Here is a 27,029-nt window from a genome sequence, read left to right as displayed (position 1 = left end):
ACCTTTCTCGGAGGGGACCGTGTCATTTTCCCGGTTCTAATGCTGCCCCATGGCTCTGGGGACCGGGTGAGGCCACACGGGACCCCCGTGTGCCGCCTGTGCAACTTCCTGTGAATACGCCAGGGTTTCAAAATAAACATGCACCAACGTAAAGTGTTTCTGCAAAGCCCTTAATCCTGCTAACGTGGGGGCAGGGGGGGCGGACGGCCCTGGAGTATGTGGGGGTTCCTCGCGGCCAGGACCACCTCCCCACCTGGTCCCACACACCCTGTCCCCAAATGGGCCTCCTCTCCAGGAGGATGCTGGTAGAGGCCGGGCCCCCCCTCCCTCCATCACCCTTGATGTTGGCCCAGGAGCCCCCTCCGGGAGGTCAGCAGACAGCAGGGCCGCTCTGAATATGGGCCCCAGCACGGGCACCGGCACCCAGGCCCCCGGGATGGCAGCCCGCTTGGGTGGCGGTGGAGCAGGGGTGATGGCGTGAGCTCACACGCTCGCCAACCCACCCCGGCCCTCGGGGCGCCGTGCGTCCCAGGCAGCTGCGTGGTCTCCCCCGCCCCCGCCGGGGAAGCAGGTACTCACCGAGCTCGCCCAGCCAGCGGGCCTCCGCTCGCTGAGGGCAGCGTTGCTGGGGACGGCCTGTGGACGTGGGCCGGCCGCCCGCCTGCAGGGGTGGCACGCCTGTTCCAGGCGTGGCTGGAAGACGCCACCACACGGACGCTGTCCCCCAGGCGACCGGCGCTGAAGCAGTGAGGTCAAGGGCTGCGAAACTTGCTTCGCGCCCGCTGAGCCACCTCCCTCCCCAGAGACCGACGGCGAATTCTGGTGTGCAAGTGCCTGAGATGCACCCATGAGCCAAACGTGCCCTTGGGAGAGGCTCCAGGTCCGCCAGGGGCCACGACAGAAGCCCGTGGTTTGCAGCGGGACCCGGATCAGGACGTACCCCCAGCCAGGAGGTCGCAACAGCCCGTGCCTCCCACCTCCCCAGCGTCCCCCACGCTGCCAGCGAGGCCACTGGGCTCCCACAGGGTCAGTCAGCGGCAGTGTGGTCTTTAACATTTCAGGGGCGCCTGGGGGGTTCGGTCGGTTGAGCGCCCGACTTCAGCTCGGGTCATGATCTGGTGGTTCGTGGGTTCGAGCCCCACGTCGGGCTCTGTGCTGACAGCTCAGAGCCTGGAGCCTGTTTCGGATTCCGTGCCTCCCTCTCTGTCTGTTCCTCCCCCCGACATTCTCTCTCTCTCTCTCAAAAATAAATAAAAATTTTAAAACAAATAAATAAAGTAACACTTCATCTCACAGTAATGCAGCTCCCAACCCAGGCTCCTGCCCTAATTATCACTTTATCTTTCATCATTGAAATGACAATTATGGCTGGTTTTCTTTCCGATCGCTAATAACGGTGTAACTAGCGGACATTAATGATGACGGCAAGCCAGCAGTCCAAGACGGCGCTTACGTTTTATTTCTGCTGATAGCACTTAAAATACAGTATGTTTTCATGGGTACATTTTTCACGGTAAGCCGTGATACCAGTCCACACCACCTCCCTGCCAAAGCCAAACAAAACAAAGCACCCCTCCCCTAACAGTCATCTCAGAGTCGCAAAGTTACACTCGTTTCTGGCTTCCACACCCACGACGCCCATGACGCGGCTGGCTACAGGGGCCACGGGGGCCGCTGGCCGCCACATTCACGACAGCGGCATTCTCACACCACGTCAAAGCTCTGCCCCGAGCCCCCATTTCCAAGCGGTGTGAGCTGGCCCTTGTGTTACGGAGGAAAGGCCTGGGCAGGAAGCGCGCAGAAAAGGTTAGGCGCGGCACCGATCGAGTCAGTAGAACCAAAGGGTTAAGAAGCAGCTGATCAGGCAAAGAAGTAAGTGCAGGAAAGTGGACAGAAAAAAACTGCTAGGAAAATAAAGGATGTTTTTAGAGGAGCCAATGTTTACAACTGAAATATTTTCTTCAGCGCCCTCGTTCCAATCTGAGTGTGTGTGTGTGTGTGTGTGTGTGTGTGTGTGTGTGTGTGTGTGAATACCACACGTGCGTCTCCCCAGAATGACCCAAACGAAGAGCAGAGAGGGGATTACCGAACAAAATTCTGCAGGGTCCTGTGCATGTGCTAAGGAGAATCATGGGTCCAAGAGAAAAAGATGGAATTTGCAAAAACTAAACAATATTCGAAGTCAGGTTTGGGCTCCTCGGAGCTTAAAACTCCGGTAAATTTAAGGAATGACTTTATATCTAGAGACTCACCCACGGGCCCCCAGGGAGGCGGCTGGGACACCCCGTAACCCGGAGGGAAGACCCCTGGCGGTGCGGACTCCATGCAGGACGTGCAACGACGTCACCCCGCCCCTAACTACGCGCCAGCTCCAAGGACTCTCCCGCCGGGAAGAGAGAAAGGCATTCCGTGGACACACACTCCATCACCCGCCTGCACCAGTCACACCTCTGACGCTACAACAGCTCAGCAGTCGGCATCGTGTTCGACAGTCGGAAGGAAGGAGCCGGGTCCCCGACCCCCTCGGGGAGCCGCTGTCGGATTTGGGGCCGGGAGACGCGAGGACAGTGCGGACAGGCTCCGCCCACGACCGTCACTCCCGTCTCCTGCCGTCCCCGAGCCGAGAAGCTGCAGTGTGGGGACGGTGGCCAAGCGGTGCCGCTACCTAACTCGTGCGCGCCTCGCACTACGGCACGGGGCGGGCCGGGCGCCAGCTCCGGCAGTAGGCGCGCGGCCGCGAGTCCGCCTAGTGCTTGCCTTTGGTCGATTTCTTCTTCTTGGACTCGTCCCTCTGCTTCGGTTTCTTCCTCTTGCCACCTTCTTTGAGTCCTAAGGAAACACGGCTTGTGAAACACTGTTCCGAAGGGCAGCGGCGTCCCCACCAAGAGGCAAGCGCTTCCAAACACTCGCCCACGTTAACACGGGACAGTCGGGCTGTCCCCACTTCTCCCCAGGCCACATCCACAGCGTGACCGACTCTTCAAACCGCAGAGTGACATCTCTGACGTTGTTCAAAGAGCATCGGAGCCACGCGCCCAGAGGGGGCGGCACTGAGCCCACGCTCTCCTCTGCTCACCCTGCCCCTGACGACCCCACCCTGCGCCCCGCACAGCCCTCACACCTGCACCCCCACATCCCTACGTGGCCCTCGCCCCTGCGCCTCTGGGCCCCTAGGCAGCCTGCACCTCCACACAGCCCTCACACCTGTGCCCCTACACCCCTGCACCCTTTACAAGGCCCTCGCCCCAGCGCAGCCCTCACCCCTGTGCCTCCACACGGCCCTCGCCCCTGCGCAGCCCTCACCCTTCTGCCCTCGCCCCTCCACGGCCCTCACGCCCGTGCCCCCACACCCCTGTGCTTCCACATGGCCCTCGCACCCCACCGGGCAGGGCCGACTCCGCCCCGGGGACAGGCTCCCTCCGGCACTGGCCAGACCCGAGTCCCGTCTGCCGGGACAAGCCCTGCTGTGGGCCGGGCTTGTGTCCGTCCGTGGGCTCTGGGTGTTCGTCCCCAGGTCTCGCCTGAGGACGCGGACCTTCCGTTTCTCCCGTGTCGACTGCTTAACGTGTGGGAGGCGCCCCCTCGAGGTTTCGTCCAAAGGGCCGGAAAGGAAGCGGCCGAGCCCCTGGCGCTTCGTCGGTCCGGCAACGAGCTAGAAGAGCCCTCGGCTGAGCCCGCAAGCGGGCTGGATGCCGGATCCAGGTGACGAAAGCTGTATTTACGCGGCCAGTCCTTCACCGACCCACGTGACCCGCCACGTTCCCCCGCAGCCCGGGCACCACGGTGTCTCACCGGGGCTACCACGTGGGCCCGGGCCAAGCATTTGGGAAAGCCGCCGCGGAGTTCTGAGCGGGACGAAGGCGAAGGGCTGACCCCCCAGTGGGGCGAGGGCGGGGCTCACGCACAACCTCGCCTGAGGCGAGTCCAGGGAACGGGGCCCAAACGCCAGAATCCAGGGCACGACGGAGGGAGAACAGCCCCAAGGGTCGAGCAGGGAACCAGAGCCGGTCTGGGGACGTGTTGGCGTGTCCTGTATCGGATGTGACTACCGGTCGGAGGTACCCGGTCTTCCCGGAGGAACCTCCACAGGGAACGGTTCCCGCGATGGGCCCCCACGAACACGCAGGGAGGAGGGGCCAGGGGCCGCACGTGTGCGTGGCTGGAGGCCCGGCCGACCGCAGGGCTCCTTGCGCAGGAGCCGCGGCTTCACGGTGGGCATAACGTCTCAGAGGCTCCTTGCGCAGAGGGGGACGGTGGCCTCCCCTCCGCCCGCCAGACTCAGTTACTCGGAAAATAACCCGAGAAGGAGAAAGAGAAGAACGTGCTGACCCACCACCGAGACACAGGTGCTCCTGTCCGAGGCTCGGAGAAGCCCACCAGCGCCAAGGGAGACAAATGCCGCCGCCCGGGCCGCCTTCGCCGAGACGACCGAGGGTGGCGGAGAGAAGGACCCAGAAGAACACCGCGGGCCGTGGGGCAGGCTGCCAGGGCCTGTGAGACTCTCCTGCCTCCACCACGGGGAGCCTGTGCCCCTGGTCCGGTCACGAAACCCTAACACCTGACCCAGAAGGGACCCCGAAGCCCCCGCAGCCCCAGCCCCTCTCCCAGAGGGCACTTGTGGTTGCGGCACGGGGCGGGGAGGCAACTCCTCGTTCCCATTCCCTGTTACAATGCCTCTCTTGCTACCAGGCATTTTAAATTCCAAGATGATGACAGAAAAGTAACTTGAGACAAACTAAAGGGATTTCGGCTCAAATGACAAGATTCGGGGGTGTGGAGCATGTGCACCTGTGGCCGGCCCCTGCTGAACACATCCCGCCCGGCAGGTGCCTGGCCCGTGCACCTGGGGCACATGGGGGACACCGACCAGCCGGAGGCCTCGCGGCCCCAGGACCCTCACACGTACTGCACACAAGCACCCCTTTTGAAGACAGCTGCAAACCGGTCGCAGAGCCTCAAGGTGCCCGGGGGGGGGCTCTGGTCGGTCTGGAAGCAAGTTTTATCTGCCCCAACTGCAGCCACTGTCTGCTTGGGGATCCTCTTTGGAATCACACAAGGGAACAGATGCTGGATGGGAACCCCCTGCCCTGACTCAAACATGTCTACACAGGAGCTGCACGCATGCCCAGGGCTCCAACCAAGGGAGCCAAGTGCTCGGGGCGGTGGGGAGGCTCCACAGTGACGGGCAGGCCCCCTCCCAGGTCCCCCCCCCCCCAAGCCACACCCGTGGCGCAAACCTTGAGGGGAGTCAGCAACCACCCAGCAGGGCGGTGGGGGGGTCAGCTCCTAACCTCCGCAAAGCGAGCTTTCCCTGAGGCCCCCCCCAAGACAAAGCAGAGCGGGATTATGAGGAGAGAAACCCCCCTCGGATGCTCAGGGATCGCAACTGCAGAACAGAGGGACGCCCGTGCAGGGGTGTGAGTTGGAGGCCGGCAGCCACCACATCGCACAGACAACGTGAGCGCGGCCGGGGTCTGCGGGGCATCGGGTACATGTGGGCCATCGTAAGAGTCACTGGCGGTTTCGTACCGGGTCCTGTGTTCGGGGAAAAGCCTGCGGGAGACGGCCCCTCGGCCACCCGAAGCTCAAGGCAGCGAGGGCGCGGTAAGACCCCCCCGCCCCTAGAGAGAAACGTCTGAAAGCCCCGGCGGGAGCTGCGGGCAGAGAAGCAGGTTAGCCGCCTGGGTTAGTATCGCGCCCAAGCTGCCCAAGCGGACGCGGGCGTGAGACGCGGGGCACACGTCCCACGGTGCCACGCTGCCCTCTGCAAAGCCAAGCGTCCCACAGCGTCCTGGGTAAGGCGCCTCCTGCAGGCCAAACAAAGGAAAAGGGAAAAAGGGAAAAAGGGTCAAGTTTACTCCTTCGTTCGCGAAGTCTTCTTCTTGTTGAATGATTTTCCTTCCACACAGTTCCGTGCTCTTGGGGCACCCGCGGCGCGGGGGATCCGCACGGGACAGACGCTCAGCCACACCTTAGGACTGACCGGCTCCAGGCGACACGGGGCAACACGAGGCGCCCGTGTCCCCCAAAATGAAGCAGGCGCGAGTGTGACGGGGGCTCGTCGTTCCGCGGAACCGCGAACGACACGGGGACGCGGCAGGCCGGTCCGCGCCGCCCTGCACCTGTGCCGCCCACGGGAGCTGGGGCCACAGGGCCGCCACGCCTGTCCCTGCGCACTCACTGCTGTCCCAGCGCCGCGTCCGCACCCGGAATCGGCCGCGTCCTCCACAGGGAGAGCCTCACAGAAACGACGCACGCGGCGCCTTGAGGAGCGCGGGTCCAGCGAGAGCTCGCCTTCAGCCTCAAAGGATCGCTTCCCCGCGCTGCCTCCCAGCGGGCTCCGAGGGACCCCTCCCTGGAGCGGAGGTTCCAGCCCCGAGGTGCGAGCGGGGGCACCCGGGGAACCATGCTCCTTATCATGCGCCGTTCTTAACAAGAATTTCCCCGAGGCTTGGAAATGCGGCCGGAAGCTGTCCTGCGGCCCCCCGGGCTCCCCCGGAGCGCACCGGCGGTCCTGCCCGGGGCGGCGTGGGGAGCTCCCGGAGGGACCCGCCTTCGTGACCGGCTGGCGTCCGAGTCGGCAGCGTCGGCCGAAGAGCCGCGGGCGGACCGTGCGGAGAGGCAAAGCAGCTGCTGGCGGGAAGCACCCGAAGGTGGCGGGCGGCCCTCAGCCGGCTTCCCGTCCAACTGTGTGCTTCTGTGGCACGTTCGTCTCAGTCTGTGGACCCTTCCTCTGGGGCGGCTACACGTCTCCAGTAAGGAGGTCACCCAAAGCGCCGGGCGCGAGCTCCCCAGACGTCTGCAAGGAACCGTGTCTTCACCTCCGTGGCGTTCAACTCTGACACGCCTCCAGACCTCACACCCTGTGGCCCAAGAGCATCAGAAAGGCCTCGGCGGGGGGGGGGGGGGGGGGGGGGGGGAACGGGCTGAGCTCCAGGAACACAGCCTCCCAGCCTGTCCGTGGCCAAGGAAAAGGGTCTGGTGACCGGGAAGTCCTGTCACCCGCCTCTTCTGCGTACAGACACGTGCCGAGGATCACCAGGCAACTAGTTTTCCGCTCGCAACAACGCCTGGTGGGGACCCGATGGTACAAACGGGCAAAAACGTCTCCTCACGTTTCCAGGGACAAGAATCAGCCGTTTCTTCTACAGGAAGAAACGAACTCCCGACTCTCCTTGTGCTCTCGGCAGGCGTGGCCTTTGGGGACCCAGAGCAGCGGGCGGCTTCACCTGGCAAGGACGGGCCTCCTTCTGAACTCGGGATGTTCCCTTCGGGCCGGGTCTACTGGCGGACGTCCTGTCGCAGGAGCCGGCCGTCTGCTTGAATGAGGCTCCGGGGGGCCCATCTCTGCGCGCCTCGTTCTTGGGGGCTGGGATGTTCCGACCCGGTACGTAGGCCCATGGTGTCCTTACGACCCAACAGAGCCCATTAAATCACCGTTCCGAGGGCGAGGTGTTCAAGCCAAGCGAACGGCCGGCGCAGCCCCTTGCCCAGACGCCCAAAGACCCCCACGCTGCCCCCCGCCCGCCCGGCCTGCCCCAAGACCACTGGAGATCAGGAGCTGACCATCAACCCCGGGAAAACGTCCACAGGCCCACTCGAGGCAGAAGGAGTTCTGAATTCATACAGCCCTTTCTCCCAATCACACAGGGAAAGGCGGAGGTCTGCCAACGGTCCATCTGCCTGTGGTAGCACCGCGCCACGGCCCAGCCGGCGGCCGGGTCTGCACCGCCCCGCGCGGCCCTGTGCCGCACGCGGTCCAACGCCCCATGCGCCTTCGAGGGGGTGGCACGTTCTTTCTGTCCTCCTCGAAACCCTGACGCACCCCTCCGCCTTATCCGAGGAGGCCCGGAGAGGCTGGAGGGGTGCGATTCCCAGATAGAAAGTTCTGGGGGGAGAAAAGGGACGAGGCTCATCCTTCTACTTCCCGGCCGTGACGGCACGTCCTGCTGAGGCCCACAGAATTAGCCTGGCCACATGCCTTCGTGTCACTGCGACACCGGGGAAGGACGGAGGTCTTCTCCACCACAGTCTGTTACGGTCACCGCGGCCGCCTCCAGTGGTGACAACCAAGATGGCCACAGACGCTTCGAACCAAAAGGACGCTGGACTTGGGAACACAGGATCAAAGCTACACGCACAGCAGCACCCGCAGAAGCAATCCAGAATTCCACGGGGACTTCGCCCCAAGGACCCACGGCAAGTCAAGAAGCTGGAGGGAGGCAGAGCCAGGGCTCCGGAGAAACGGGGTCACTCTGCCCGGGGGGACGGCTGCGTCAGGACCCTCACACGGGGTGCTCTGCTCTCAACCAGAAACAGACGAAGGCACGAGGGGCAGGCAGCAAACGCAAAACGTGTCCTCCCCGAGGCCGCAGGGTGCCCGCAGGTGTGGCAAGGGGCCCGGCGTGTGCCCCTAAGTTATGAAGGCTCGAGCACGTAGTGGAAACTCACAGAAAGGAGCATTTAAGGTAAAAGCAAAACGTGTCATCCTCTACCCAAGACAACACGCGTCATACCGTCGTGGAACACCGGCGTCCCGTTTTAATCGGGGGGGGGGGGGGGGGGAGCTCCCGGGAGGGGAGTCGAGAGCCGGGTGCCTCCCCCCTGCCGCCACCGGGCGCCCGCCCCCACCCGGCCCCCGCCTGCTCAGGTCAGGACACAACAGCACAGCAACGATCTCTGTCCTCTCTGGTCCTGGGAGGGAAGGGGGGCGTCCCCGTGGGGACGCGCCACACCGGTGCCCCTTTGCACACCTGCAGAGAGCACGAAGGGGTTCCAGGGGCTGCCGGCGGCCCGCTGTCTGCCCGACTCGTCCTCTTCTTCGCAGACGGGCGGAGACTGGTGTTTGGGCAGAGCGGCCGGCCCGTGTGACCTCGGCGAGGGGCCGCTGGTGCTGGCCGGCTGGGAGGGCAGCGCGCTCTGGCCTCTGCGAAGGCGCTCTTCCTGGAGGGCGGCCTCGTCCGCCACACCTGAAAGCACAGGACGGGCAGGCGTGAGCTCACACGGACCGCTCCCCTCCTCCTGTCCCAGGGCATCCGGCTTCCGGGGCAGGGGCGGGGAGAAAGGGTCTTACCACATCCTCTGCACGGTGGGGGCCTGACCTCAGGCTCCGCGCCCGCCCCTTCACGCACACCAGTGACTCCCGGATGCACGCCCGACCTTCCCAGGAGGGAGTGTGTCCCACGGCAATCCCTGCCCAGGGGCCGGGCCCCCCAGGACAATTCATTCCATCAGAACCAACCTCCCGCCTCCTTCCCGGGCACCTCCTTCCCGGGCACCTCCTTCCCGGGCACCTCCTTCCCGGGCGGCCTTACTTGTGGAGCCTGTGCACACACGACCCTGAGGAGGCCGCGGCAACACGTTTCCTGCCAGCTCAGAGCCGAGGCCCCGTGCGCTGGCCATCTGTCGCCCCAGAGACTCGGCCAAGATGGAACAGCCCTCACTGCTCTCAAAGGTGTGTTTCTACCGGTCTTTTAAACAACAGGAAGTAATTCTGCACAACAGGTGAACACCAGGGATACTATCAGGACAAGCGGTCAGGTTCAAGGGATGATCTCGGGCTTCGTTCACCGAAGGCTTTGGACCACCGGGCACGCATGCCAGCGATACGCCTGACATGGGGCACGAAGCTGTGAAACTGTCCGCCTGATGGGGAGGGTGGACCACGTGGGGGCATTCCCGGAGCCTCTTACCAGCCCTCCCTTCCAGGGAGGTGGGGGCGCCCACCACCCAGCGAGCAACTCTCACCGAACACCCTCTGTCCGGTACGTACAACCCCGAGCCCCCGCCCCACAAGAAGCCCCGTGCGAGCGTGAGCCCCGCTCGCGCACTCAAGCCCGCCAGCTTTCCCCTTCCCTTCCGTGCCCACAGCCCCCCAGCGGAGGAGCGCCAGCTGGGGCGACACCCGAGACGCAGCGTGCGGCAAGAGGACGGTCGCGGACGGAGTTGTGCCGATCACAGCCGTTCACACGGGCTCCTCCGGACCCGATGCCCGGCTCAGCGCTGGGAACAGACACGCGCCTGTCCCGGGCAACCTGCCTAAATGGCTCTGCAGCCCGCTAAAGCTCATCTCGCGGACCTAACTCCTGAGCCGCGGGGACCGGCCCCCAAATCCTGGCGTGAACTTTTCCCTCACGCAGGAGCGCTGGCCGCTGGAAGCAGGGCCACGCTGGTGCGAGGGGCCACGTCCGACGGTCTCCCCGCCCCCACCGAGCACAGGGATCACTGCTGAGAAATCCCAAGGCTTCGGGCGGCCTGCGCCGTGGGGCTTGAGCTTCAGAGGTTTGCCAAAGCCAGTCCCTGGTTCCTCACGGAGCCTCCGAACCCCCCGCGGCTCCAGACGCTGTGGGTGCCCTCCACGCGTGCTCAACGTCTTCCGGCGGCCGGACGCCCCGGCCCCGCAGCCCAGCCCGGCTCCGTGCCGGCCCACAGCCCGGAGTCCGCCGCCCCGGGGTCCCACCTGCAGGCCCCAACGGAAGCGCTGCTCGTGGAGCTGGGTAACCAAGCGGACCTCCGGGCTGGGAGGGGGCGGCCGCCGGTCCCGGGCACGCGGCCGGGAGACACGTGTCCGGTGAGGCCCTCTGACCCAATGCAGGCTCCTGAGTCCAATCCGATGAGTAGGCTGACGGCGCACGGATGCCCTGGGCCGGGCGGCCACATCCCCCCGGGCGGGCGCCTCACCCGAGGGCCACCCCGTGCCTGAGCAGGAAGGTGGCCAGCGGGGCGTCGGTGAACAGGGCCAAGGGCGAGGCCAGGGGAACCCTTGTGGGGAGCCCACCTCTGCGGGCTCTGAGGGTCTCAGCTGACATTATGCTCTTTGGCAAACAAACAGAAGTACAAACCCTCCGACACGCGGGGGAGGAGCCGTGCGGCTGTCTGAAGGAACCGCTGTTACGTGGAGACTCTACTGCAAAACCCGCATTTGAAGTGGGAAGTGGAGAAAGGGGAGCCAGGGCCTCGGTTCCTTCAGGTGCGTAGGCCTCACGGAGCACTCGGGGAGGGGCCTGGGACCCCAACACCTGAATACTGGCAAATGGGGTGACGCCCGACCCCAGGAACAGCTCCGTGCACACAGAATGCCGCCCAAGCACGTGCTCAGCTCTGTCCACCTGGAAGGAAGAAGCTGCTGGAGCCCCTGCGGCAGCAGGGAGACACCGCTGTGGGGGACCAGTTATCCCTTCCCTGCCCCACACAGTCCCACCTCCCACGCTCCCTACGATCCATAAATATCACACCTTGCGACCAACAGCATAACATCTGAGGACGCGTCAACGCCAGCTCTTATGCAAACATCGGCATCCCTCCATCTGGGCCTGGCAGGGCAGGGGCCAGGCTCGTGGCGGGGGGAGCTGCAGCGCTCCCACCCTGCTAACCGCACCCCAGGAACCCCGGGAACCAAGTCTTCCACACCGGCGACAAGAGGTGGCGTTTCCCCCACGATCTCCACAACCGTTTGGCGTCCACAGCTCTGTGCCTTCAGACGCAACCTCCCCCCCGGGAAGTGCAGGGAACCCATCCGGGCGCGGACGGCTGGCCTCATTTCCGGCACTTACACTGCAGACAAAGTGCACGCCGGCCCTTGGGAGACGGGTCCTCGGGAGCTGGAAGGCCACCACGGGCAGGGTGCGGTCCTGCTGGCCGGTCGAGGGCCGCACAGGCCGCGGGAAGAAGCGCCGGGCCTATGACGCCGTGCTGTTCCCCGTTGTCTTTACTTCCCCAGGCCCAGGACGTGCACGCACACTGGCTTCCAGGGACGCCTTGTGCCCTGCGTTTGCTGTGTGGCTGGAAGACAGAAGTCGCTAAGGTGCTCAGCTCAAGGACGTTCCGAGTGCCCATGTACAGAGATACGGGAAACAGAGATCGTGAAGGCGTCTGTCCCCTGCAGACTGGCCCGCGTCTCCCAGGCCTCTCGGATCCTGACACGCTCAGGGCTCAGAAGGCAAGCAAATCACGGACGCGGGAGGGCACCATATCCAGGACTGCCGGGAACCCGGGGCAATCAGGCGCGCTCCCTGCAGGACGTCCCTCGGAGGGGGCCCCTGCCCAAGCACCCTGGCCTGCCCACCAGCTCCGGACAGGGGCCCGGGCGCCTGTGTTCCCTGCCTTCCGGAGCCCATCCTCCCGGGCAAATCCTAGCGCCACTCCTGCTCAGGCCTCGCCTTCATGAAGCTTCTTCCCTAGAGCCCCCGCGGCACGGTCCGGGCATCAGGACTTACGGCGGCGCCATAAGGGCGGGTGGCCAGGGTGGAGAGTCAGGCTGTCAGGTCCACAGGGACCCTTCCAGAAACAGTGGTAGGACACGCAGCTGGCACCCGTCCTTCTGGTCCACACGGTCGACCCTTAAAGGGGACACGGTGACTGGGCTTGTCACGCCACCGTGAGCTCCCAAGGTCCTCGGGTCTGCAGCAGGGACAATCAAGTCACTGACCTCACAAAGTTCCCACAAACTTTACGGTGTCTCAGGCACCAGGAAAGATGATTTGGGGAAAGGAGATAAAGAAAGGGAATGAGAAGCAGAGATTAAGTCACGGTCTCACCCCAAAGGTCTCACCGGATCCTTTCTGCAGGGACTCACTGAACCCGCTAGGTGCACAGTGGGCTGGCGGCACTGACAGGAGGCCACCGTCCCCCACCTGGTGGTGAAAGGGGATTCGAGGGCTGGTTTTGATCAGAACGAAGGGCACAATCGACCCGAGACCCAGGGCACCGCCACCCTCACGCCGGGGCGGGAAGCCCACTCCTCCTCCCGGGCTGGGAGCTGTGCGGCAGACTCCACGCTGGCCGCGACCTGTCCCCCCCACCCCCCCGGCCCGCTGCTTCAGAGACACGGGGACGTGGAGAGGGAGTCCGAGAGCATCTGGAACGAGGGATGCCCGCGCCCGGTGTCGGGACGAGCCGCCGTGACGGAGTGGCAGGTCCCGACTACACACTTAATGTGCTGTGCAAGGAACTCAACCCGTCATCGGGATGTCACCTGCCCCCACCGCGTGGGGACATGACAGGGAGCTTCTGAGGGAGGGCTAGTCCCACAGGATCGGAACCTGCCTCACCTCCCCTCAGTTTTAAAGCGGCCTCGAGGGGCGCCTGGGTGGCGCAGTCGGTTAAGCGTCCGACTTCAGCTCAGGTCACGATCTCGCGGTCCGTGAGTTCGAGCCCCGCGTCGGGCTCTGGGCTGATGGCTCGGAGCCTGGAGCCTGTTTCCGATTCTGTGTCTCCCTCTCTCTCTGCCCCTCCCCCGTTCATGCTCTGTCTCTCTCTGTCCCAAAAATAAATAAACGTTGAATAAAAAAAAAATTTTTTAAAGCGGCCTCGTTTGTCTTCCTCAAAACCGAACACAACCCCTCCCACCGAAGCCGGAGGAGCCTGGGCCAGCGTCCCTGCCTCCCCACCACCCCCAAAACCTCTGTTCTGACGTCACGTCCAACCACAGCCCAGCGAGGCCCAAGTGCTGGACTGGGGCGGGGGGTGGGCGGGGCGGGCAGGGGTCTCCCATGGCCCCGGATTCCCTGCTCCAAACTCAGGGACACCGTTGGGCACAATCGCCCTGGAAGAAGGGACCCAGCACCGACAAACCTCTCACAAAGCCACACGGTTGTCCGGCGTAACTTAAAACTAGGAACGCAAACCAAACAGTGAGCACTGGGCCTCCCGTCTCCTCCCCCACACCCCACGTCACTTCTAACGGCCGGCCACATTTTTCACTTCTTCCTGTTCTGTACTACCACTGACTAGGTCGTCCTCTTCTGTGGAATTTACCGTGAATCCTTTAAACAATCTGACTTGACCCTGTACCTTACGAAGGCGCTACAAATTAGCTGGAAAAAAACAAGTCCCATCCAGTTCTACGACCCATACCAAATTTACTATTTTGGTATAATTTCTGCAAGCCTGTCTTCTCGCGCAAGAATCAGCTAAACTGGGAGTGTTAGTGACAACACTCCAAGCACCCTTTTCTTTTGGACAACTAAATATACCAGAACACATCCTGCCCCCGTAGCACCAAGTTAACAAATTGAAAAACAAAAACACGGTCTGCCGGTCTCCGGGGCCAAAGCACATGAACTCAGCAGGAAGCTATGGAAGGCACGCTGGGCAGCTGCCCCGAGCACACAGCCGGCCCGGCTAACGCCCGGCACTCTCCCCAAATGGAGTCCAGATACAGTGAGTGTGCTCTGGGTTGATAAGATGCAAATGAAAACAAACTTCCATAGATAAAAACAGAACCACTTTTCCCAAATATGTACAATCCAAGAGGCCTTGGCTGCAGCTGCTTTTTGGGGGGATGGGAGAGCGTTAATCCCATACTCACTCAAATCATGGATACCACACATGCAACGTGAGATGACGCACACATCCAGAAATGCGCCACCGGCCCATCAGAAGACTCGCTCAGGCATCAGGGCCCGGAGCGTGCCAGGCCCTGGAGACCAGCGTGGGACGAGGCCCCCGTTCTTACAAAGCTCGGGACAGGACACGCGTAAACACTCGGCCCCACGATGAGGTCAGGGCCACCCACCTCGTGCTCTGCCTATACACAGCACAGACGGCCAGTGTCCGGATGACAAAAGTGAGCAGAGCCGAGGAGAGCCAAGGGCGCAGTCCCTGCAACGGGGACACAGAGGGACAAGGGAAAACCACAGGAGGCGGCCCACGCCATGACGGGACTCGGACGTAGAATGGAGCGGGCGCGGAGAAGCGTGGGACAGGGACTGGAAGCGCGGGCACGAGACAAATCCTAAAACGTCACCTAAGCCAACGGAGCCCCTGAGCGCTTTTCGACAAGGGGACACCGGAGTTCCAGCCGGCAGGTGGTGGGCACGGTGACGTGTGCAAGACAGAGAAGGCGGACAGATGAGGCTACTTGCTGAGGGACTGAAGGACTAGTTCCCGAAACAGCTGGCCGGAGTCCAAGCACACAGTGCCCGTCCCGTCACGTGAGGGGAAACCGAGTCACCATGGCGCCCGGGGTTCCAGCAGGGAGGGCTCTGGAACACAGGAGGGAGAACACAGAAGGAACTCCTGCCCGGCCCCTCCCCACAGAAGACAGAGCACGCGTGAACCCACGCTAAGGGCCACAACAGAGCCACTGACAAAGGACCAAAGATCCCGGGAACCCCAGTGCTGCCGCCTTCCCCACCAGGACCGCAGCTTAAAACAAGTATTATTTTGTTAAAAACCGAGGACACGGCCTCTTAACCGTCCGGAGGCACCGCACGCAGGCCTCCACGGTGGCTGCCGTCCCCGACCACACCTCCCTCGGCCGGGACCACGGACTGTGCGTCGCCGGAGGTCCTCAGTGGCGCAGGCCAGCCGGGAGTCAGTTACCAGCGGCACCTTAGCAGCCGCCTGATAAACACGGGGTTAGTTACTGCTCCAGATTCTCTGCGCACCGGCCAGGCCGGGCTTAGGCACAGGCCTCGCAGGGGAAGTTTACATCTCACAGTATCCCTGGACGAACAGCACGTGCGGGCCGGGGCGGAGGGGCCGGACCCCACTGACCGTCTCAGTGTCCCAAGCCTCGTCTGCAAAGCGGGCAAGGCCGCAGATCCAGGCCACGGGGCTGTCGTGGGAGTGAAGCTGCTGGTGCCTGCAACTCGGGTCTATCAGCTGCTTTTATCGTATCATCGTCTCCTGTGGCGTCTGCTCGGTTTGAGGACAACGAAGCTGGAAAGCAAGGGATGTGGAGGCTTCGTGATCTCATCTGTGGATCGTCTATCCGGATTCACGTGCCTGCGGTCGCTCGGCCACCCTTCCGGGAGCCGGCCCCGTTACGTGACCGGGGGTCATGTTCGAACGCCCTGCCGGAGACTGCCGACAGCCGGCATACAAACCAAATGCCACAGAGGACGGAGAGGGGTGCGCGGGAAGAAAATGCTGGGGGGAAACAGAAGCCCACCCACGCACGGCCTCCAGCCCCGGGGGTTCCTACAGCCACCCTGGGGGAGGTCTCGGGGCCACACAACCCAACTCTAGCAGCCACGGGGCCTCAAGAGGAAGAGATCTGTGTGGGGTGAGAGGGTGTGGGGAGAGGAAAATCCCAGCGCCCTCCTTCCCAAACACCTGACCTGTGACGCGTGTCAAAGGAGCCGTGAACGGAGTCCCGTGCGCCCTAGAATCCAAAGGACCCTTCTTTCTGGAGCAGGACTGCCTGCCCTGTGTGGGGGTCCGGTCTTTGGAAACTTATGTCTGAAGCATGACTTGGTTGTCGAGATGAAGAACCACTGACATAATTACTAAAACAAATCTTGAACAGACACGTCATAGAACGGAATAAGCATCCTATTTCTGTACGTTCATAAAATTGATTTTTCTGAAGACACACGCTTCAATCCACATAAAAAGTTGTCGTTTCTGCTCCAAGTTACTCAGTCTTCTGTGAAATACATCTGTTAAGTCTCTCCAAAACCCGTTAGATGAGGGTATGTGCCGAGGAACTCCACGAGTTGTTTTCATCACAAGAACACCCCGAGAGCAAGCCCCTGGGCAGCCGAGCCCTCCCCGCAAGGAAAAGGCAGGCAGCGCCCCAGATGGCAGAGCGGCCAGCCCCCTGCTCCAACCGTCCCCGTGGGGCCTGGGGGCCCGAAGCGCAGCACCCCAGTCCACTGAGCCCAGCGGTCAGCAGCACGCACTAGTAACGCTCCTATGAAATTCTCTTCAAAGGAAAACGTAAAGCAAAACCAGAAGGGCGCCTGGTGGCTCGGTCAGTCGAGCACCAGAGCCTCGATGGACTTCGGCTCAGGTCATGATCCCGGGGTCGTGGGATCGAGCCCCGCGTCAGGCTCTGCGCCGGAGCCGGCTGGGGATTCTCGCTCTCTCCCCCGCTGCCCCTCCCCCCACTCACAGGCTGGATCTCTCGAGAATGAAAAATAAGACGTGTAGAGCAAAAGTGGAGGGCACAGTAATTCCAAACGTTGGTGACACAAAATCACGAACTAGGCTGGAGCCTTTGCACCTAGGGCTGCTGTATACCTCCCACCATGCCCTTCTCTCACGTAAAAGGTGCCCCAGACGGTGCCACCTACAAAGCTCGAGCGCTCAGATTCCATCCCCGGCCCTGCAGTGAGCAGAGGGAAGGCACACGGCTGACCCACACCTGCTGGGTGACAGTACCTCCACACCGTCCAGGTGAACGGCAGACAGTGTGCTGAGTCAAGGGCCTGGTATCTTTAAAAGTCAGCCCTTGGGGCGCCTGTGGGGCTCCGTCGGTTAAGCGTCCGACTTCGGCTCAGGTCACGATCTCGCGGTCCGTGAGTTCGAGCCCCAAGTCGGGCTCTGTGCCGACGGCTCGGAGCCTGGAGCCTGCTTCAGACTGTGTCTCCCTCCCTCTCTGCCCCTCCCCTGTCCGTGCTGTGTGTGTCTCTCTCAAAAATAAACATAATTATGGGAATGTAAGCTGCTGCAGCCACTCTGGAAAACAGGAGGGAGGTTCCTCAAAAAACCAGAAACAGAACTTCCCTACGACCCAGCAACTGCACTAGTAGGTATTTATCCAAGGGATACAGGTGTGCTGTTCCGAAGGGGCACATGCACCCCAATGTTTATACCAGCGCTATCGACAGTAGCCAAAGTATGGAAAGAGCTCGAATGTCCATCGACGGATGAATGAGTAAAGAAGATGTGGTATATACACACAACAGAGTATTACTCGGCAATCAAAAAGAATGAAATCTTGCCATTTGCAACTACGTGGATGGAACTGGAGGGTGTTATGCTAAGTGAAATCAGTCAGAGAAAGACAAACATCATATGACTTCACTCATTCAATGAGGACTTTAAGCCACAGAACAGATGAACATAAGGGAAGGGAAACAAATATAAAAACAGGGAGGAGGACAAAACACAAGAGACTTAAATATGGAGAACAACCTGAGAGTTACTGGAGGGGTTGTGGGAGGGGGGATGGGCTAAGTGGGTAAGGGGCACTAAAGAACTACTCGTGAAATCATTGTTGCACTATATGCTAAGTAACTTGGATATAAATTTTAAAAAATAAAAAATAAAATTAAAAATAGACATGATTAAAAAAAAATGTGAAAAAAAAATCAGGCCTTAACAAATTTATTCACTATAGGAGAATCCTAATGAGCTATCTCCAAAAACAAACAAACAAACAAACCTCCAAAGGTAAATTACTAAGAATTAAAGAAACCCCATTTCAGGTCGCCTGGGTGGCTCAGTCAGTTAAGCATCCAAGACTTATCTTGGCTCAGGTCATGATCTCACGGTTCGTTGAGTTTGAGCCCTGAGTGGGGTTCTGTGCTGACAGTGTGGAGCCTGCTTGGGATTCTCTCCCTCTGCCCCTCCCCTGCTCACACAACCTCTTTCTCAAAGTAAATAAACTGTTAAAAAAAAGAAATCATTTCACTGGGGAAAAGGACAGAATAGCCATTCATATGGCTAAATAAAAACAAAAATGGCAAAATAAAAATCAGACTCCATACCTCGCTCAAAAGTTCTAGATAAATATTTTAACATATTTAGAAGGTAAATATAGATGGACAAATATCTAAACTAAGAGACGGAAACAACCCAGCAGCAAAAAGTTGACAGAATCAGCTAGGTAAAAACTTGTTTCTGAACAACTCATCCCAAACAGATGTCTCATATTTTATAGGCCGTGTTTTGACTGGAAATAAAAAACACAACAGACTTAGAAATGAGCAAAAATGAAGAAGGTTATATAGGTTGAACTCAGCAGTAATTTCAAAAACTCCCATTTGTGAACAAAAAGGCTGTAAATAAATATTCTGGGGGCACATGGGTGAATCAGTCCATTGGCTGAGTGTCTGAGTCTTGATTTCAGCTCAAGTCATGATCCCAGGGTCGTGGGATCGAGCCCCATGTCAGGCTCTGTGCTAAGCGTGGAGTTTGCTCAGGACTCTCCTCTCTCCCTCTGTCCCCCCCCCCCCAGGCTCGCTCTCTAAAATTAAAAAAAAAACGAAAACTGAACCGCGGTGAAGAAAAAAGATTAAAACTAGGTATTTAATAGGAAAATACTAGAAGCTATGGCTTCCAGAAGGACTAACACGAACAGGCCGGCACCCGAAAGCCGCAGGTGTAGAGAACAGACCCGAGGAGGGAGAAAGCACGCTCCCCACACGCTGACCGAAACCTCAAGAGCCTCGACAGCATGGACACGGTCCCTGAAAACAGAACTTAACTCACAAGGAGAAAATGCACACCAGCACGAACAGCAGAAAAGTTCAAAGATTCAGTGACTGGAAACGTGCCCAGGCCAGAAGGCTCTCCAGGCAAGTCCCCTCTCCTCTTGCGGACAGAGCGCACGCACGGCTTCCGGGTGAGACGGGAGCCGGGCCGGGGCCCCCTCTACCTTCGGGAGCCCTGGGGACTTCCGTCAGAGGGCCCAGCATCGCCGCCGAGCTTTCTTCTTCGACAGAAAGAAAAGGCAGCAGCCAAGCACATAATCCTACAAATAAAATACTTAAACCAGGCCTACTGGGGACAAGGAGGGAAGTGCCCACGGTCGATATTAACGATTAGGTCCAGAAAAAATGGGGGCGGGAAGCAGAGAGGAGAGATCTAGCCGGGCTTTCTAGCTATAAAAGTAGATCCCTTTGTAAGCCAAGAGCACAGTGAGGTGACTGGATTAAAGGCAACATAAAAACTTACTTTCTCACTTGCTTCTACGCAACAGCCAGTCAGGAAAGGGCATCAGACAGAGGCGGGTACCTGGAGTCGCCGTGCCCTTCGTTTCCAAGTGTCAGAACACCCAAGACAGGCTTGAAAGCGAGCGGCCCTTTGAGGCAGCCACTCCTACTGACACAGTGTGATCCTGGCCTGAGACGAGAGAACAAGAAAGAAAGAAGTCCAGCAACACAGTGACAGCAGCATACAAGACAGGGACGGGGGACGGGGGGGGGGGGTATCTGGGAGAAAGTCAGACCACTTCACTAACGCACCATGTGAATTAAAGAGAAATATACACGTGAAAGTGAAGAAAATGAGAAAATATTCCGTTGTACAAGATGGAGGGGATTGAACCAAAGGCCAAAAGAGAGACACCTTTCTGGAGAAGAAATCAAGACCGCCCACGGCAAGCGTAACAGACAGACAACTGCAAAGACCACCTTCAGCAGAGCAGGCAAAGGCCCAAGAAACCACAACATGACAGGAACCCAGGGAGTCCCAGCACTCCAGGGATGTGTGCCAAGGTAACACAAAGATGGCCCACCTAACTGACCAGGGAGATGTAAAATTTAAACACCAGGGGTGCCTGGGTGGCGCAGATCAAGGGTCCACTGTCGACCTCGGCTCAGGTCTTCATCGCAGAACCCACGATGGGCTCTGTGCTGGGCATGGGGCCTGCTTGGAAAAAAAAAAAAAAAAAAACAACCACCCAGCCAGGATTTTCACAGTTATGCGAGGAATCCGTCGTTGATGGGAAAGCGTTCTCTGTGGGAAGCGATGACCGTCAACTTTCATACGTACACTTCCAACCATTCGACTTCCAGGAACCAAATTTAACAGACCTCCTCCCACAAGAACAGACTGCGGTTTGCAAGAACTCCACACCGTGTGGGAAGAAGATGCAGCAACGCCCCCCGCCTCCCCGCCAGGCTGCACAGGACAAGGAGGCCGAGGCTGCCATGGGTGCCGGAGGCGGGCCCACGCCACGCGGGGCGGCCGGGTCCACACACCAGCCACGCCAGAACCCGCTGGGAGCCCCGTCTCCGCCCGACAGGCACAGTCCACAACTTGCCTCGGGCCTTCTGAACGGCCCTTGAACACCTCACCACAGCTCACCGGACTCTGCACAGACCGGGCGAGGGACGGTCAGGGAGACTCTGGGCACACGGAGGCCACGGCTCATTCTGCTCCGGCTCCAGACCGGATGTCATCAGAGCCTTGGCCTCACAGCAGAGCCTTGGCGAGCCCCCCGTCTCAGGTAAGAGGTTGTCCGCTCAGGCCCAGGCTTGATCAGCAACAACGTTCCCGACTTCAGGGGTGGGCGGAGTGGCCAGGCAGCGCCCCGGCCACCTCGAGGCCGACCAGGGTCAGCTCGGCAAGGGGGCGGCCGGAGAAGGAGAAAACAATTGAACATCTCTGGTCTGGGAGTCCGACTTTCCTACCGCTTTATTAGCGGAAGCAGAGTGCATGTGACAGGACATTGTGTATTCGCGGTGTTTCTGACGGATCCATCCATCAACACTGGGAAACACTGGCGCTCAATACCCTCTGCAAGGCAAATTCGCGTCCGGATGGTAGGCTGGACAGCATCGGAAGAACTGCTTGGGAGAGAAACACAGCTACGGGACATGGTGCGCACGTTAAGAGATGCACGTGTACCGATACTCAATCGCGAACTCTGCCGTGGAAGTGACCAAACTGGAGAAGATGCCTGAGAAACATCGCACGGGCTCCGGGCCCCACGACACCGCTGCTGACGGCGTGCCCGTCTGGGGATGGAGGGACGGTGGCACGAGCTGCACTTGCGCTCAGGCTCCCACTCCCACAGGCAGGTCCGGCTGCCTCCGGAAGAGACCGGAACGTGAGCCCCCGCCCCACCGCGGTACCAGCTAGGGCGAGCAGTCCTGGAGGGGAGGGGAAGGGCGAGGCGTGGGCCAGAGGCCACGGCAGGTGGTCAGCAAGTACAGGGGTCTCCCCAAGGCAGGAGAAAGGAGCCGCTGCCGTGCTCCCGCAATATCGTCTGCAGCCCCAGGCCCTGGGGCAGGCCCACTTACTAAGGGCCTGTTTTCTGTGAGTGTCGGGGGCCGTGCAAGGAAGGACTTTCAGTACGAGGACGCAGTCTCCCGAGCTGCCAGCACGAGAGGAGGGAGGGCTGGCGAGAGGGACATGACAGCGAGACGCTCCTTCCTGGGACACATCAGTCCCATGTGAGATAAACTGGTTTATTAGACCACGAAACTGACCATTTACTGCTCAGTGATCCAAACAGGAAAGAAATGTCCTAAACCTAGATGCACCCTTAAGCCCTCCCATACCAGGCCTGGTCAGGACTTGGCACGGAGGAGCAGGGCACAGTGACCTCTGAAGGGGAACAAGGAGAAATGAACAGGGTGGGCTGGCAGTCGTGGGGCTCACTCCTCGAGCACCAGCTCGGGGAGCAGTGCCCCCACCAAGTGGGCCCCTGTTCTCGGGGCACGTGGACTCCAGAATAGATCCCCTGTTTCCTGAATGCTCAGACAGCAGGAAAAGGACCAACGATTGGCTCCCCAATAAACGGCTCACGCAGCCAGGTGGTCGGAGGGCAACGGCCACAAACCAAGAAGAAAGCGTCTGCTGCCCTGGAGTGAACCGCCAGTGACAGGCCCGTGGCACCTCCCCCTGCGTCTCCCTAACCAGCGACACTGCCCAAGTCCCAGCTAGTTCTGGTCTCTGGAAATCGGCGGTCCCTGGGATTTCCCCATTTCTCACTGACAGGAGTAAGAGCCGTTACCACTTTCCCTACCTTGACCTTCTGAGATGTCAAGATCAAACAGCTAATTTAGACAAGAGAAAAGCATCTGGCCTGAACCAAGGTCTACGCCTACTTAACGCAGCTCACAGAAGTGCAAGGAGCATTTTCACAACTGAAGAAGATCGGAAAGTGGCCCAAGTGACCAGATTGGGAAAAGTACCCAAAACCAAAGTGGAAACGCTGCGCGACGTTAAGAACACAGGAGATGGCGACAGAGGAAGAAGAAGTTAAGCCAATGCTTCTCGGAGGACTTGCATCGTTAAACTACCTGATGCACGAGTACCAACCCCCTCAGAAACACCTTAGATGGTCACAGAATCTCGTATCCGTGTAATTTTTTAAAAGGTCATCGGGTCACAATAGCAAGTGTTCAAACAGCGAGTAGCCTGGAGCTGCTTCGGATTCCCTCTCTCTCCCTCTCTCTCCGCCCCTCCCCCACCACTCGCGCTCTCGGACTCATAATAAAAAAATTTTTTTTTAAATACACACGTACATACATACAAACCGCTCAGCAACAAGGAAGCTCCTCCGGTTAACTGACTCGTCAAACACTCTCACCAACAGCACAAGTGCAGAATAAAGGTGATGTTCTCAAATGCCAACTTGAGAGTGGACACTTGACCACTTGACCGGGATGCCCTCCACCAAGAAACCTCAGCAGAAAGACTCTGGGAGTCAGACACCTTCCGCGCGTGCCATTCGAGGAGAAGAAACGGTTTACGGCGGGAAGTGCGGTCAGCAGCACGCACCGCTCTACCGGCTTCAAGAACGTTAAGACCACAGCTCTAGTGCGGCGCCTCCCCGAAGCGCCACCTCGTACTGGTTGACCCGGGACCCGCCGTCAGCACCCGCTGTCCTCGGGGGACCGCCGACCTGCTCTATCAAGAGGTTCACCCCGCCCACCGTCACTGACTGTAAAATTCCACATCTGTTTAGTTCCAAGTATTCACCACAGTTCCCCAGGAACAGAGAAACCGTCTATCCCAACAGCATAAACACGAGCAGGCTTTCCAGCGTCAGAATTTCAGCTCGTGAAACCGCATCCGGCAAAGCCCTTTCCGGTGGCCTCCCTCCACGCCGCTCTTCTCCAGAGGCACGGAGGCCTCAGGACAACACACGTCGGCATCTTTCACGGTTTTCCCTGGGTTCAACGGTCTTCTCATACTCGCAATGAATTCTGCAGTGCTTTGCTTTTTTAAACGGTCTCTATGAGATTTTCTAAAATCTCCCTTGTCTTCAATAAAGACACACTTGATTTTGTAAAGTTCCCGATGCCTTCCAACTGGGCCTGCACAGAGGCCAATGTGTCCGTCAGGGAGTAAGCACCTTTGGTCCTCCTCTCCTTCAGGCAGGACCCGGCCGCTCATCCAAAACAAAGCCGAGTGGGGTCATTCAAATGCAACCCGAGTCTAGTTTGACATTCCTGTGGCTGGAATTCTAGTTCTTAACGGTGACTGTGACAGATTTTACACCTTGAGAAACAAAAAAAGGCCTTTATTTTTGCCCGCATCTCTGTCACTGCAAGACTTTGCCGTACATACCACATCTTTAAGTAAGCTCGCGTCAAACGTACCCTAGAAAACTAGAACCTACTAGGAATGAAGAGCTGCATAGCTGTTTCTTTCTTCTCTGTAAAACTGTTACCACACGGGAAGTGTCAATACGCTGCTAATCATTCTAGAACGTAAATAGGAGACTCTTCGTACACTCTCCAAATATGCTGAGGGAAAGGAACACATGGGACGGAAGATCAGCACCCACCTTCACGAACAGAAGGAAACGGTAACGAAGCGGCCCCGCGAGCCCAGGCACAAAATCATACGCAGACACAAGAAGACTGTAGCCCCACTCAGGAAAGAATGCACCAAACACATTCGCATTTATTATTTTTTTTAAGCAAATGACAAAGACCCAGTTACCAGCTTTACTTTTTTAAACCTAAGCTTAACATTACATATTTAAACAATTGTCAAAACTTACTAAGTTGCCAGCATTCATGCACTAGAAAAACATCCTCAATTTATATTAAACGAGAAATGTATTACCATTAATGCATTAATATCTCTCACTACTAAATACTGAAAAAGACTGAAATTATTTTTTTTGTGGAAGATTCATCCTGGCAATGTTAACTTCACAGCAGGCTGACTCTACTTGGCTCACATTTCAAACACGATGGAAAAGCAGGTCCGTGCTGGTGTTAGTGTACGAAAGGGTCACGGCCACCTTGGATCACGTTTAATAAGAAAGCAAAGTGCATACAGAGATTTACAACAATTTTAAAGACAAAAAAAAAAAAAAAAGGCAAAAACAAAAACAAAAAACAAAACGAAACAAAAACCCAATGGTCCTATTATGTGGTCCCAACAATAAACTCAAGAGTCTATGACAAATAGGGCTCCGATGAGCTGTGTATAAATACTTTAGATTAGGTACAGTTATACTGAGAGTCGAGTTCGTGTGAAATCTTCAAAAACAATGTTTCTGTTACTCCTCACCGGCGCCCGATATGGTTCGTTACGGTTGTTACAGTTACGTGTCTGTTACTTTCTGTTACGCGGCGCGAGCGTCGGGTGTTACTTGTTATCCAAGCGCAGCAGCTGCTCCTTACCATTTATCGTTAAGGACTTTAACTGGCCGTTCTCTTCAACTTCTACTCTTTCCTCGCCATTCTCGACAATTCTGAAAGAGAAAACGCACTCAGAACCTGTTTTTAACGTAAACGCATGTGAACGTATCTGCGTATTTTGAAAACACATCGTGCCCGCTGACATACGTGAAATCGCTCGCGCGGAGGGTTAAAAACACAGCAGCGGAAGGCAACCTACTGACGACAGTCCCTCCCGAAGACAGAAGACACGTTTACGCTGAGGTAAAAGTTGTCTCAGGTACACGTGGCCGAACGCTGAACACACGCACAGACACTAGCCATCAAAATGGCAAATGTCGCCAACAAAACTCACTACGCGTGAACTGTGACGTCATCACACGTGTCAAGCGTGCCTCTAAGTGAGCGTTATTTCTGATACGTATTATTCAGCAGAGGTTTAAAAGCAAAAGCTCTAATTTGGACATTAAAAGATCCCAATGGTGCCAAATTTAACAGACACCCTGTATGTCAAGCTACTGGGGGAGGTGGTCAACAGGAAATGTGGCACCCGTGAAACGTTACGCCTACTTATTTGAAAGAGAGACGAACACCATACCTCTTTGTAGTGATTTTTCTGCCGTTCACCATTTTTGTAGAAGTGGATATAGATTTGAAGCTGCCCATCCCGCTGCCACCAAACGCCGTGGACGAGAAGGAAGTGAGGCCCCCGTGACCTGCCGACCCGAAGGAAGTAAATCCTGCCGGAAAACAGCATGTTCAGTACGGGTTTAATGCAAGTCTGAGGAACCCATCGGACGAGGTGAGCACACCTAAGCAGGGCGGCCGCAGAGCCGGGGGGCACACGGGTGCTCCTCCAGACCCTGGGGCGTGGGGCAGAGCCCTGCTCCCCTTTTGGAGTCCTACGCTTCCTCTCCCTCTCCTTTACACAGCGCTCTGTGGGCGCACGGGCGTCTCCCCCCCCCCCCCGTCAGAGGCCCCCAGCTGAGCACCACGCGGTGCGCAGGTGACCAGGACGGCAGTATGCACGGTCGTGCTGCAGGGACGGTGTGGCTTCCCCAGCGGGGGTGCCCCCCCAACCTCCTCACCTTCTTGCGATGCGACCACGGGAGAGGAGACTGAGTTATCAAAAAACTCAAGTAATTTTAGAAAGAACAGTGCAAGTAGTTACGTGACAAAGCACGGACTCACACGTTTCAAGGACAATGTCCTCAATCATGGCCGTCACACCGCAGCTGAAAACCCCCGCCTTCCACAAGTCACACTCACGCGAACCAACGTCTCCTACTGAGACTGGTCTGCTGGTCTCTGGGGCTTACCACCTGTCCCACTTGTGAATGTCCCCATTAGACCGAACGCCCACACTCCCTAAACGCAGCTCTGCAACAAGGCTCCTGAGGGAAGGTCTCCGTCCACACAGGCCCCTCACCACACATCAGACACAGTTCCTTAAATGAAGGCCTATTCGATGATATTTTACACCAGCTTTGTTTGACTCTCCCTTAAACTTGAGCAAATTAACCTTCAGCATACTGCACGCCTGTACCGGCAGGGTCTGCTGGAGAGAGGCTGTCGACAGAAGCCCTCTGCCTCCGTGTCCAAGAGAGCCAACGACCTCCCTGTTACCAGCACGGGCCTTGAAGGGAGGAACGTTTTGAGCTGCTTTGCAGGGAGCCTTCATAACGAGCACTGCCAATTCTAACCACGTAGCATTTGAAAGAAAAATCAGAGAATCAAAAACACAAGCGCCCCTCTGTTAAGAGGACTACATGACCTTCAAATAAATAAATAAAAGACCCTAATTTTTCAAGTAAATATGTAATTGTTATCATGCCATGTGCACATTACTCAGATTGATGGGCTGCCTTTATTTGTTGTTAAGATTTCATTTTTCTAAGTAATCTCTACACCCAACACGGGGCTTGAACTCACAACCACAGAGATCAAGAATCTCACGCTCCTCTGACTGAGCCGGCCAGGCGC

At 58.4% G+C, this 27,029-nt stretch overlaps 1 protein-coding gene across 2 annotated transcripts in view; it reads right to left on the bottom strand.

Annotated features, from left to right (window-relative positions):
* Nucleotides 1-1,436: 1,436 nt before the first annotated feature.
* The window catches only part of DNAJB6 (DnaJ heat shock protein family (Hsp40) member B6), a 68,819-nt gene continuing 43,226 nt past the window's right edge, over nucleotides 1,437-27,029 (bottom strand). For both annotated transcript variants that reach the window (XM_047094779.1, XM_047094780.1), the window contains exons 7-10: nucleotides 25,645-25,786; nucleotides 25,050-25,120; nucleotides 8,754-8,969; nucleotides 1,437-2,829 (exon numbers count right to left, since the gene is read on the bottom strand). In XM_047094779.1, the coding sequence (XP_046950735.1) occupies nucleotides 2,747-2,829; nucleotides 8,754-8,969; nucleotides 25,050-25,120; nucleotides 25,645-25,786 (512 nt within the window). In that variant the 3' untranslated portion in view covers nucleotides 1,437-2,746. The remainder of the gene's footprint in view (nucleotides 2,830-8,753; nucleotides 8,970-25,049; nucleotides 25,121-25,644; nucleotides 25,787-27,029) is intronic.

Source organism: Lynx rufus, unplaced genomic scaffold (assembly GCF_022079265.1).
Source record: "Lynx rufus isolate CCGP_SWC_20201006 ecotype Redwood Valley unplaced genomic scaffold, mLynRuf1.p SCAF_4, whole genome shotgun sequence".
In the NCBI taxonomy this organism is placed as follows: Eukaryota; Metazoa; Chordata; class Mammalia; order Carnivora; family Felidae; genus Lynx; species Lynx rufus.
The sequence above is the reverse complement of the archived record's forward strand: the minus strand, read 5'-3'. Positions and strand labels throughout refer to the sequence as shown.